This window comes from Salvelinus fontinalis, chromosome 41, assembly GCF_029448725.1.
Source record: "Salvelinus fontinalis isolate EN_2023a chromosome 41, ASM2944872v1, whole genome shotgun sequence".
NCBI lineage: Eukaryota > Metazoa > Chordata > Actinopteri > Salmoniformes > Salmonidae > Salvelinus > Salvelinus fontinalis.
In genome coordinates, this window is record NC_074705.1 from 13,353,934 (window position 1) to 13,367,527 (window position 13,594).

Consider the following 13,594-nt stretch of genomic DNA (forward strand, 5'->3'; position numbering starts at 1 on the left):
TTGATACCAAAGAATCCATATTCGCTCCTCCCTGTGTGACAAGTGAATGTGATCAGGAGGAACCACTTCAGTCCTTCATTCCTCCTCAAATCCAGACAGGAGAACAGAGAGTGTGACCCTAAACAAGTGAATCTCACACCTTTTGGCACTGTGACTCCGCTTAAGGCTCTCAGCATTCCCTGTGACCCTCCAAATAATCAAAACAATGCATCCAGCACCAGCACAGCCGAAAGCAGCGACCCAATGGGACTCGACAGCAGCCCAACATTAGATCCCAGCCCACCATTGGATAAACACTGTTCCAAACCCAGCACCACAGCTATAAAAACTCTCCACTGCCGTGACTGTGGTGAAATGTTTGCTCTAAAATCTGACCTGCAGATGCATGTGACTCTCGCCAAGAAGAGACCCAGTGAATGCTACAACTCTACCTGTAAACTGAAGGCCCCATGTCAGACTGTGTCACAATGGGAAAACCTGCCCCTGCCCCTTTTGTGGCAAGACCTTCCAAGTAGATATTTCCAAGCACATGATGACGCGCAAGAGAGAAATCATTTAGCTGTGGTGACTGTGGGAAGAGCGTCAGTGTCAAGAGTACCCTAACCGAACATGTTCGGAACCTAACCCAACATATACAGACTCACACAGGGGAGAACTAATTTAGTTGTGGTGACTGCGGGAAAAGCTTCAGTCTCAAGAGTGACCTAACCGAACATGTTCGGACTCACACAGGAGAGAAACCATTTAGCTGTGGTGACTGTGGGAAGAGCTTCAATCGCAAGCAGCCCCTAAACATGCATAATCTGACTTACATGGGAGTAAAACCATTTAGCTGTGGTGACTGGGAAAAGTTTCAATGTAAAGGACTCGCTAAAGAAGCATAAACTGACTCACATAGGAGAGGAACCGTTTAGCTGTGGTGACTGTGGGAAAAGCATCTATCAGAAGGGGCACCTGAATGTGCACAAACTGACTCACACAGGAGAGAAACCTTTTAGCTGTGGTGACTGTGGGAAAAGCATCTATCAGAAGGGGCACCTGAATGTGCACAAACTGACTCACACAGGAGAGAAACCTTTTAGCTGTGGTGACTGTGGGAAAAGCTTCAGCGTCAAGGGGAACCTAACCATACACAAACTGACTCACACAGGAGAGGAATATGGCTGCTCTGTCTGTGGGATTCAGTCGTATGGCTGAGCTGTTAAAACATATGAATACAGTTCGCACAAAGAAAGAGAACAGGACTAAAACAGAAGAAAACTTATTTAGACAAAGATTTGCCAGAAGAGCCGGTTGACGTTTATTGGGTTGAGTCTTGTCCTTGAGGAATTATTTAGCGATTTCCGCTAGATGGGTCAGCTGCAAAGTCAAAATGAGCTATATTGTAACAATTCAGATTTATTTATTTTTTGCTCTGTGGTCTTAATTTAAGGTTGAGGTCAAATCAGATTTTAGGACTTTGTGGCTGTGCGAGCTAGTGACCACTCTGCAGAGCTGCCTCCAGAACAAGATTCATAACGGAAAAAAAGCTGACCTGCATAAGAAGATGGAAATTAAAAAGCAGGGATTGGACAACTGAAAAAAAGTCATGTAAACTCTGGATAATACATGCTCCAGATGTGATAGATTTACTTTTGTAAAACGTTCTATTGGGGTAATTCCCAAGTTCTCTCACGTCACCCCGCTCCTCCGCTCTCTCCACTGGCTTCCAGTTGAAGCTCGCATCCGCTACAAGACCATGGTGCTTGCCCACGGAGCTGTGAGGGGAACGGCACCTCCGTACCTTCAGGTTCTGATCAGGCCCTACACCCAAACAAGGGCACTGCGTTCATCCACCTCTGGCCTGCTCGCCTCCCTACCTCTGAGGAAGTACAGTTCCCGCTCAGCCCAGTCAAAACTGTTCGCTGCTCTGGCACCCCAATGGTGGAACAAACTCCCTCACGACGCCAGGTCAGCGGAGTCAATCACCACCTTCCGGAGACACCTGAAACCGCACCTCTTTAAGGAATACCTAGGATAGGATAAAGTAATCATTCTACCCCCCCCCCCCCTTAAAATATTTAGATGCACTATTGTAAAGTGGTTGTTCCACTGGATATCATAAGGTGAATGCACCAATTTGTAATTCGCTCTGGATAAGAGCGTCTGCTAAATGACTTAAATGTAAATGTAAATGTAATTCAGACCGAGTTGCACATGTAAATGGAACTTAATTCCCTGCTCTCTCTATGGTATTCTGACCTTGAACTGAAGCATGTTGAAATGCCAGTGCCAGCCTGACCTTGAACTGAAGCATGGTGAAATGCCAGTGCCAGCCTGACCTTGGAACTGAAGCATGGGGAAACGCCAGTGGAAGTCTGACCTTGAACTGAAGCATGTGTTTGGGGTGGAGATCAAAGAAATGGAGGTGTGTTTACAGATACCCCATATTCTGACCATGACTTCATTCCCTCATAATGTCACCACTTTACCGTGAGAATCCCAAGAATAAAGTTGTGCAATCTGTCGGTTTCAAGTGGAAAAACATATACTTCATTTTCCCCCATAGGAATGACACCATTCTCCATGCACTGTAATTTATAAACTGATAAGAACATTTACCTGTATGATTGCTGAAGACAAATGTGAAGCAAACTCAGAAGCAAATCAACATGAATGGTATTTCTGCGCCTTTCCTACTGTGAAGTATGGAACGCTGTGCCTTTATAAAGAATTGTAATTGTATGCTCTTATAACTTTCGGGACTAAACTTGGAGACGCAAGCCAAATGGGATGACAAGGCAAAGCCGAGCACAGTTGACAGTTGCGCCAAATGTGCTCTCTATGATGCTTTAATTAGATGCTACGACATTTCCTGTTTCCTACATTTGTTTTATGTCAAATGTTATTCGCCGCTATATAGGTAGTGACCGTCAGTATGAACCACTCTTATTTAACACGTTTAGTGTTAGTTCCCTTCAGTTGGTACCCTGCATTTCGTATAATCCCATTACATTGTTTGGTTTAGAATACCTTAATTTGTTTCCTCAGTAAACGCTGCCACGTTCTTGTGGTTGTTACGGAGGGTAGCTAGTAATAGTGGATATTATTTAATGAAGGCCTCATACAAATTGTATTGTAAATCGGGACATCTAAGCTTATAAAACAATAATGGAGCGCAGACCAAATCATTATAGTTTGAATTTGACATGCAGCGCAAGACTTGGACCTTATTGTCACATAGTTCCATGATCAGTACGAGCAATCAGGGTTAATTTATATCCTTCTAATAATGTACACTCCTTAGTTTTATTTTAAGCATAAAAGCTCTCCAACCCCTATTTTTCCTGGAAGTAACCTAGGATTCATGAATACTTACCTTACGATAAATGTGTAATATCAGAGGGTTTTTAAATCTACCCGTGAGTTCTGAAACAGAGCCAAATATTCATGTTTTGATGGCTTTCTTTCATTGATCTCCATATTCTGAACGCATTCTCCGTAGGCTAGATTAGTCTTGTGCCGATCAAATTCAAATTAAAGGTACACAGTATTTAAAGGGATTGCTTTAGATACATTAACAGAAAAAGATAATTGAACAAATTACCTGATCGATTCAGTCTGCCACTCAGTGGGTGTGTTTTCTGGGGTTGAACAAAATGTATTCAGTGCGCGCAAGGGAGCCACAAATCTCGTTGCGCACCTACATAAGGTTAGTCTGAATACCAACTACTGAGAAGGGCTTAGTAAAGGCATGCCTAGGAATGGCGTACATTTCCTGAGTGAATCGGCTCCTAAGTGAATCAAGTTTGATTTGAATTATGTAATTATTAAACAGTACAGAGTATTGTAGGAAACTCACAGCTCTGGTTCAAAGTCTTGTTTTCACGTTATTAAAAACAGGGATTTCAGTTTGTTTTGGAATGTCTCTCAGGGTGATGAGAGAATCAGAATGTTATTGATATGTTCAAAATTATGTCCAAGAGTATTTGTCATTCATTTTGACCTAATGCTGTTCGTTCATGATATTGATTGAATCTTTTGGGAAGTAAATCACCAAGTCAGCCTTCTTCCACCTCAAAAACATTTCACCACTGAGACCCTCTCTTGCTGAAACCCTCATTCACACCTTTTGTTTTATCTGGCCTGGACTACTGCAACGCCATTCTCTACGGACTTCCCGCCAAAACACTGGACAGACTTCAACACATTCAAAACTAATCTGATTACAAAAATATTGTAATCCGATTAGATACTTCTTAAATTAAGAACTGTGACATGTCTCCACTAACAGGTGGAAGTTACAAAATGTGCCTCAATCTTCTGTGATGCCCTTCCCCCACACAGGACACAGTCATGTTTCTCTCCATGTGTACTCTTAAGCCCATGATACAGTGGCAACATTACCTCCACAAATTCCAAGTGTATCATGGCCTTAAAGGCTGCAATGAAGATTTTCAGTGTGAAAAGAGACAAGTCAGATGGCAGTCATCATGTTCAGAAAAACTATTTAATGTTGCAAACAGTAGAGGCCTACCGGGAGATCACTCTGCACAAAGTCAGCAACCTCTTCAAGATACAACTGCTAAAATGGCTCAAACGCAAATTATTCTTCGGAGTGGCAAGAATATTCATTCTGAATGAGACATACATGCATCATTATAGAGGATGGGTGATACTGAACAATGAAACACACACAATGGTTTCTGGAAGAGACGGGCTACGCAATTAACAATACAAGTTCTGTTCTCAGTGGAAAAATACAGCTTCACACTTAATGAAAAGTTACAGCCAATACAGAATGGAAAATGACAGGTTAAGCAGAATATGTCCTAAATATGGCCTTTAATAGTTATGCATAGATGGTGCCGACAGACATGGCAGCTCTGCTTCTAGCTAAGTAACTTTGCGGTATTTTTTTTGTGTGTGTGTTATTTCTTACATTACTGGCCCAGAACGTTTTGTGTTATTACATACAGCCGGAAAGTACTTTTGGATATCAGAACAGCGGTAACTCCCCAGCATTACAACTTTCCCGAATTGGTGCCTTTTTTTTAACTGTTAGATACTACTGCCCTGTTGGAGCTAGGAACACAAGCATTTCGCTACACCTGCAATAACACCTGCTAAATATGTGTATGTGACCAATAAAATTGGATTTGAATAGAGAATCAGGCTTCAGGACTACCAGAGTAAAGGTCATTCAAGCATGTCCTCAGGTGACCCTTTTAGGCTTTGAAGGTTGTTCTTCGCTGTGTGTTCTCCGATGACAATTAAATGCTTTAGTGCCAGAAGTGCATTGTCGACAGAAAACGTGGAAGATTCCTCCCCTGTGTGAATGTCTCATACGCAGTGTCAAATGAAAGGCAGTTGTGAAAGATTAGCCAGTCATGGTATTCATGTGGTTCCTCCCCTCCGTCTCCCCAGACAATTCAGATTGGAAGGAGTAAAACATTTACAACAATCCTGACAGCAAAATAGTTTATTGCTCATCTGATTATCCTCATATGCACTTGTGACTGCCAGTGCTTAAAGATCTGCTACTATAGCAACAAGTATCTGATTTCCCTCGTGAATCCTCATATGCGCTGTCAGATTACCTTCATGACGAAAATATTTGCCACAATAATAATGACAGTTATAAGATGTCTCCTGTGTGATTCTTCATGTGATAACTTAGAGAAGTGTGCTGATTATAACATTTTCCACAGAACTGGCAGCGAAAACGTTTCTCCCCTGTGTGAATCCTCCTGTGAATATTCAGATCCCTAATTTTTAAAAAACATTTGCCACAACCATGGCAGCGATGCGATTTCTCCTCTGTGTGCGACCTCCTATGATAAGTCAGGGACCCAGCATTAGAAAAATATTTGCCACATTCACCACAGCAATAAAATTTCTCTCCTGTGTGATCCTTCAAAGTGGTCAAGGAGGGTTTGAAGCGGTCAGACTGAGTGAATACTTTGCCACAATTCACCCTTGTGTGAATCTTCATATGAGAATCCAGATATCCCCACTGAGCAAAACATTTGCCACATTCATCACAGCGAAACTGATTACCTCTGGAGTGTATCATGATCCTATGAGAATTCAGTTTTCCCATCTGAGTGAAACGTTCACCACAATCACTACAGCAAAATGATTTAACTTCTGTCTGACACCTCCTTTGCGCTGGTGATTTCAGATCCACTGATGTTCTACCTTTGGAGCTGATAAATCTTTTTCCCTTTTCTGCCTGTGTCCTCCTCGATTTGGGCTGGGGCCGAGAGCCACTGGTTGGCTTTGAAGAATGCACTTCCTTAGGTTTTGATCTGTCTTTGTATTCTTCACTTTGGGTTTGTGAGGACTGAGTTGAGTACTGATCATAGTCACTTTTCACCCAGGCAGGAGTGAATACAGAGTCTTCCTCCTCCTGGATGACACTGAATTCCTCCTGTTCCTCTTTAATGGGGTTCCAGTCATCTTGCCCCAGATCAGGGCTCCACTCTTGTTCAAAGTGGTGCTGCTCAGGGGGAAACTCCACTTCAGAGACAATGAACTGCTCAAAATCTGAAGGGAAGGAGAAAAGATGAGTTAGAATTTATAAGCTGATGAGATAGGTGGTCTTTGCATTGTCTTATGTCAGGCAGTGCTTCATCCTTAACTGACAGTGTAGACAAATTCTGACATAAAAAAAATGGGGTCCCTGTTTAAGGATAGGTTCAGCCTTTTACAACATAATACTAGTTGGTTCTTCACCTTGAAAGTAGTCTATGAATCTTTAAACAGCCACTACAAACATTGGCTAACTTAAGCCACAACTAGCAAAACATCTATGGAAGTGATAGGCAAATGTGCAATGTCAAATCAAATTAGGGCTGACCCCAATTAATCGATTGGTCAATTGTTTGGGTCGTTAGGCTGTTGGTCGACCGAGATTGTTTTAGTAGAGCAGTAACAAATATATATATATATATATATATATCTGCGCCCATCTCTGTGAACTAATCCATTGTGGAAGCCTAGACTATAGCCAATTTATGCTCGATTCGAAAATGTGGTCGGGGACTCCATATGGAGGGTGTGATGCAGAGGCCAACTCGAGCTCTGTACCGCATCGCCAAGCGCCTCCCAAATGTTGCAACAATGCGGAGGGCTCTGTATAGCTCCACATGGACATGATTGGTTGACAGTAGGTGGGGGTGGTACATCCTGTATAAACACAAACTCACTTCCTTGACAGCATCTCTGCACTGCTCTGTGAAGCGCAAGAAGTATGAATGGCCTGACTTCTGCTGAGGCCATATAATCATAAATGCTGCATGGCCAATGCAGACGTCAGATTGTACATGCGCCCAGATGCACAATGCACTTCATTGTCCAGAATGCGCTCTCTCCCGGCAATTTGTGCACATTCATTGTTTCATAACTTCATTGTGTGAATTGTTTGCTTTTGATTGTTAGTGTATATCACTTCCCCATTATATACACTACCGGTCAAAAGTTTTAGAACACCTACTCGTTCAAGGTTTTTTTTTTTTTTTTTTTTTACTATTTTCTACATTGTAGAACAATAGTGAAGACATCAAAACTATGAAATAACACATGGAATCATGTAGTAACCAAAAGTGTTCAATCAAAATATATTTTAGACTCTTCAAAGTAGCCACCCTTTGCCTTGATGACAGCTTTGCACACGTTTGGCATTCTCTCAACCAGCTTCACCTATCACAAAGACACGGCAGTTGTAACCCAAAATCTCCAATTTGCACTCCAAACCAAAGGACATTTCCACAGGTCTAATGTCCATTGCTCGTGTTTCTTGGCCCAAGCAAGTCTCTTCTTATTATTGGTGTCCTTTAGTAGTGGTTTCTTTGCAGCAATTCTACCATGAAGGCCTGATTCACACAGTCTCCTCTGAACAATTGATGCTGAAATATGTCTGTTACTTGAACTCTGTGAAGCATTTATTTGGGCTGCAATTTCTGAGGCTGGTAACTCTAATGAACTTATCCTTTGCAGCAGAGGTAAGTCTGGGTCTTCCATTTCTGTGGCGGTCCTCATGAGAGCCAGTTTCATCATAGCGCTGGATTGCTTTTGCAACTGCACTTGAAGAAACTTTAAATTTTCCGTATTGACTGACTTTCATGTCAAAGTAATGATGGACTGTCGTTTTTCTTTGCTTATTTGAGCTGTTCTTGCCATAATATGGACTTGGTCTTTTAACAAATAGGGCTATCTTCTGTATACCACCCCTACCTTGTCACGACACAACTGATTGGCTCAAACACATTAAGGAAAGACATTCCACAAATTAACAAGGCACACATGTTAATTGAAATGCATTCCAGGTGACTACCTCATGAAGCTGGTTGAGAGAATGCCAAGAGTGAGCAAAGCTGTCAAGGCAAAGGTTGGCTACTTTGAAAAATCTCAAAATATATTTTGATTTGTTTAACACTTTTTTGGTTACTACAAGATTCCATATGTGTTGTCATAGTTTTGATGTCTTCACTATTATTCTACAATGTAGAAAATAGTACAAATAAAGAAAAACTCTTGAATGAGTCGGTGTTCTAAAACTTTTGACCGGTATTGTATATCACCAGTAGTCCATTTACCGTTAATTCTTATAAATACTCATCTTCAATGTTTTACTTTGGTTACGGTCATTTCTTTTAATGCATTCAATATTATTATTCCAGTCTTCCTGTTCTCATTGTCAGAGTGGACACATTGTTTGCACAACCTATACTACACTTGTGAGAAACAAGTTTTGGTTTATTTAATTCCATTTGAGTTCTGTCAATTGAGTCACTGTGTTTTGTATGAAGTGCTGCTGTCAATGTTGAGTAAGGATGTGCACACATAGAAGTAGTCCTATAGGCTACCTGGCCTGCGTGTAAATGTAGGCATAGAAAAGGTGCCCATTTGGGGATCTGATAGTATTTCTGACTGGCTTAACGCACCACCACCTGTGGAGCTTCTCAAAGTAATGTTTTCTTCACCTTAAAGAGCAAGCAAACTAGGTCTCTAAAAAAATCTAATCTTTCCAGCTCTCTCTCTTTCGATAACCACTCGGCGTGAAAGGGGAAAATATCATTCTCTGACCCAGTGGAAAAGTCATAAAAATAGGCTTCTTATTACTGCTTGACTTGGACTGAAAAAGGTTCTGGTACTCATTTTGGGTCATGGTACTGCTTATATTTAGGTGCAGGAGCTCCACAATACTTTTGAGCTACTATTCTATAAGAGGAACAGGAGCTCAAGCGGATGAAGATTTGAGGGTGTCGGTACTCAGCTCTGGTGAGCTCCTGCCCAAGTCAAGCACGGCTTCTTATCCCTTGCGCAAATAGCCTACAGCTGTGTCTGTCCCGAGCTCACTGTATTTTATACAATAGCACGCTTCCAGCTGGACCCAAGTTAATACAATGTTTGAAGTTTGTTGCAGACAGGCCAAATGAAGCCAATGTGATTTATAGGATATTTATTTTTAAATCAGGATATTTTCTACCTGCCGGCTGCAATATTTTTTATTTGTTGGCCTTATGTAGGCTATTTTTACATAGTTGGCAAGGGCAATAGAAGTTACTTTTTAGGTTGGTATCATTTTCATTTGGATAGAATTTTGATTAACTACATGACAATGATTAAGATATGAAGATGTTATTATAAATTCAATTCAACTGTTTCAATAAGATGTGCATATGAAAACCATAACTGGCACACAGATCCGCAGATCGATAAGATAAATTGGTATTCCACATGAGAAAGGTTGCCGACTCCTCGCGTAGCTTATTCCCGGCAACTTCAGGAGAGTAATGGCAGAATCAGCGAAAGCCAGCTGGAGCAGAATAGTTGGGTCAGGTTAAGTTTTTTTCCTTCTGGTTATCTAGACCTGTCCCCCTCTTGAGGCATACATTCGTAAGCTTAAAGCATCAGACAAGCTCAATGCATATAGTTGATTTTATTAAAACACATGGAGTGTCTCTTTATATAGAATAAATATATGTTGAAAATTTGAGCAATAGATTTGTGAAAAGAACAGAAGACTTTCGGTCAACCAAGATTTTTGTTGTTGTCAGGGACAGCCCTAAATCAAATAATTGTGTTGATTTCAGTTGATTTGGCCATTAACTGGAAAAGTGTTTCATAAAGAAAAGAGGCATATTCTGCCCGTTTTGATTTTTTTGCCTCTATCCATTTAAGTTAGTAAGGAAGACACCGGCATCTTTTGCAACCTGACTGGAGGATGTTTAATGTATTCACTGGTAGCAGGGACATTAGTGTGCTAGCCAATGTACAATGTCTGTTCAAACGATAGTGGAAACATCAAAAGACAGAAACAACGATTACTAGCGGCTGTTCAGGCTAGAAATGATGCAGAGGCAGGCTGCTAGTGGAGTCATGGCAGAGGGGAAGAGGCGAAGCGAGAGGGTTTACTCCACCCCAAATCTGTCCACATTAAGCAGGTCATTAATTATTACGCCAGTGAGGAGTTTTTGCATGGGGGGCAATGAGTATGGAATTTTGTCAAGATAAAAATGTATTGCCATTTTGATAAAATTAGACGTTTTTGATCTAATACGTTTTGTAACACTTAGGTTATTACAAGTGTACCACGGGAGGATGGTGAGAGGAGGAACGCTAATAATATTGTCTGGAATGGAGTAAATGGAATGATATCAAACACATACCTTAAGACATGTCCATTGATTCCATACTAGGAGCCCATCCTCCCAAATGATGGTGCCACTGATATAAATATGATACACTGACATCCTGGTAACTTTGAGAAAAAAACACTTTATATCGGAGTTGTCCCTGTTGAAATTCAAGACTTCAATGCATATTCATGAGAATAGCATAGCGTCCATTCTCCACTGAATACAGTCCGTTTACTTCAACACCCCTCGTCAAATATTCCAAAAAGTATTCAAACAACGAGATATATCCACCAATCCAAAAAGAGGAACAGGCAGGAGCTTGACAGCCCGCCGTTCTGCTCTGTGGACATCCAATCCAATTGTTAGGGAGAAGACAAGCATCTCCTCATACAGTATATCTGGGGCGTTATCATTACGGAAACCGTTCACCGTTTTTAAGAACCAAACGGAAACAAACAGAGCAAACGAGTGTTTCTATTTGACAAATTCAGGTAGGTCCCTCCCTTTTCATTCACTTCTGTTTAATAACTGTTTTGTAACAGAATTGGCGTAATGAAGATGCCCCCAGCCATAGTTGCGTCACTAGATACCACAGTCAAAGTCATAAAATTCTTATTTGGTGTGGTTTATCTTGGCATCAACGTTATGGTGCATTACCGCCATCTACTGTCCTGGAGTGTGAGCCAGTGACAGGGTGAAACTAAAACCTACCTGCCAACCCCGTTGCCCTTAAAACATATTAAATATGACACTATATCTAAGAACATTCTACTCAATATACTCAAACTAATTTCCTGTATCCTCTTCTCCCTCATTCTAGATCGCTACCTCTTTCCCTCTGATACTGCCCACACTGTTGCAATACATGCTCCACGGTCTCTGTTTCAAAGTCAGAAATGCCGCCTGTTCTACAATTTATCTAATTAAAATCTGTTTTTAACGCTAACCTTATTCCTAACCTTAAATGAATACAAAAAAGCTACTTTTTGCTTTCATAAATGTTTACGATAGAGCCGATTGATTTTGTGGCTGTGGTAACTAGTGACAACCCCTAATCATGTTCAACTGCAAGTCAACATGGCTGCCGAATTTGCTAGCTGTCAGCACAGAGGTTTTCTAGCCACGTTACTTAGGCTAGCTTCCTGCAGCACTGAATTAAATCCTCAACAATGCAAATGTTTATAAAATGAATGTTGAATACTGAGAAAGTAACAAACCTGCTCTATACAACTTTATCTCAGGTTTCAGGATGATGTCAAGCAGCCCCTGTAGACGTCGGTTGTCCTCTTTCGATAGATAAACGTTGTCCTGGTACTCTGATATCGTTTTTGCAACGGCTCTGAATATCTCATCCGCAGCGCCTGTACATCGTTGGTTAAAAATCACTCTCAACAATTCCAATTTAGACATTTTTTTTTCAGATAGTGCCAATGGCTAGCTCGCGTTACGTTCCGTCTCCCGTGAAGCCTACAAGAAGCACTTCCGGGGCAAGAACTTCCGGGGCAAGTTTTTTTTAATCCTTCAAAGTAAGAGTAATATTATGTGAAAATGTAAAATGAACAATAAAAGCAAAAATGGAATTATCAACATTTTATACTAGTTATAAAACACACGGATCTCTTCAAAATAAGAGTAATATTATGTGAAACTAAAGAGGAACAGGAACTAATTGTTTAGTTTTTTTAAAACAGGATTCCCACTCTTCAAGAAATCATTCCATAACTTTTCCATAAAACGTTTTATGACTTGCAAGGATGAAAATACTATTTTACTTAACTAGGCAAGTCAGTTAAGTGAAGAACAAATTCTTATTTACAACTATGGCCTACCAAAAGGCAAACGACCACCTGCGGAGATGGGGGCTGGGATTATTTTATATTTTTAAAGAATATATTTATTTATTTTTCAAATATCAATTATATTTTTTATATATATATTTTTAAAAATAAATAGGGGGCAAAACACATGATAACTACACACCGAAGTAGGTCTCATACATGTATGTGTAGATAAACAATGTATCAATTCCTTAGGTGAAAATCCAGTTTGTTCAGGTAGAGAATGGCTACTGGTGTCTAATGGGCTAAACTGGAATCTAATGGTTTCTACTGGATTCAATAGGGCTAGTTTAAGTGACCATTTGAGCTAGACTTGGTAACAGCTTGCATCAACGTGGATTTCATCAGATCAAGATAATTGTATCACTATCGTTGGACCAATTATTAGACAGATATTGTGCAGTGATTGCCTGGCAGGGTTCACATGACAAGTGAACCCTGCCAGGCACTATGAACAATAGTAACTTGTCTGTCTGATGCCCTTCTCTACACAGGGCACAGTCATGTTCCCGTACATTCTCTCCATGTGTCTGCTTAAGCCTTTGCTTTGAAGCAATCATCACTTAGCCTATATAGTTTCTTCTTAGTTTGTATTCTCTAAAGACTATTCAATGCACTTTTGGCACTTAAGCATTTGACAGACAATTGTAAGATTCCTCCTGTGTGAATGTCTCGTACACAGTAGCCACATTTCCATCCACAGTTTTTATGCGAGTTAAATCAAATCAAATGTTATTTGTCACATACACATGTTTAGAAGATGTTATTGCAGGTGTAGTGATGCTTGTGTTTCTAGCTCCAACCATGCAGTAATATCTAACAATACACACAACCTAAAAGTAAAATAATGGAATTAAGGAATATATAAATATTAAGATGTGCAATGTCAGAGTGGTATAGACTAAAATACAGTAGAATAGAATACAGTATATACACATGAGATGAGTAAAGCAGTATGTAAACTTTAAACATGAGTAAAGTGACTAGTGTTCCATTATTAAAGTGGCCATTTCAAGTCTATGTATATGGGGAAGCAGCCTCTAAAGGTGTAGGGTTATGTAACCGGGTGGAAGCCGCCTAGTGATGGCTACTTAACAGTTTAATGGCCTTGAGATAGACTGAAAAACAGCT

At 40.5% G+C, this 13,594-nt stretch overlaps 1 protein-coding gene across 1 annotated transcript; it reads right to left on the reverse strand.

Annotated features, from left to right (window-relative positions):
- Positions 1-4,470: 4,470 nt before the first annotated feature.
- Positions 4,471-12,112, reverse strand: LOC129840507 (oocyte zinc finger protein XlCOF8.4-like). The gene is made up of 2 exons (XM_055908425.1): positions 11,843-12,112; positions 4,471-6,528 (listed from the first exon to the last, which is right to left on the reverse strand). Exons 1-2 carry the CDS (start codon positions 12,033-12,035, stop codon positions 5,618-5,620), a joined length of 1,104 nt encoding a protein of 367 aa, XP_055764400.1. The 5' UTR covers positions 12,036-12,112; the 3' UTR covers positions 4,471-5,617.
- Positions 12,113-13,594: the final 1,482 nt, after the last annotated feature.

Coding starts and splice junctions, on each gene's coding strand:
- LOC129840507 (XM_055908425.1), bottom strand. CDS start 12,035: ATGTCTAAATTGGAATTGTTGAGAGTGATTTTTAACCAACGATGTACA. Junction 6,529..11,842: donor GATAAAGTTGTATAGAGCAG/GTTTGTTACTTT, acceptor CCTTCCCTTCAG/ATTTTGAGCAGTTCATTGTC.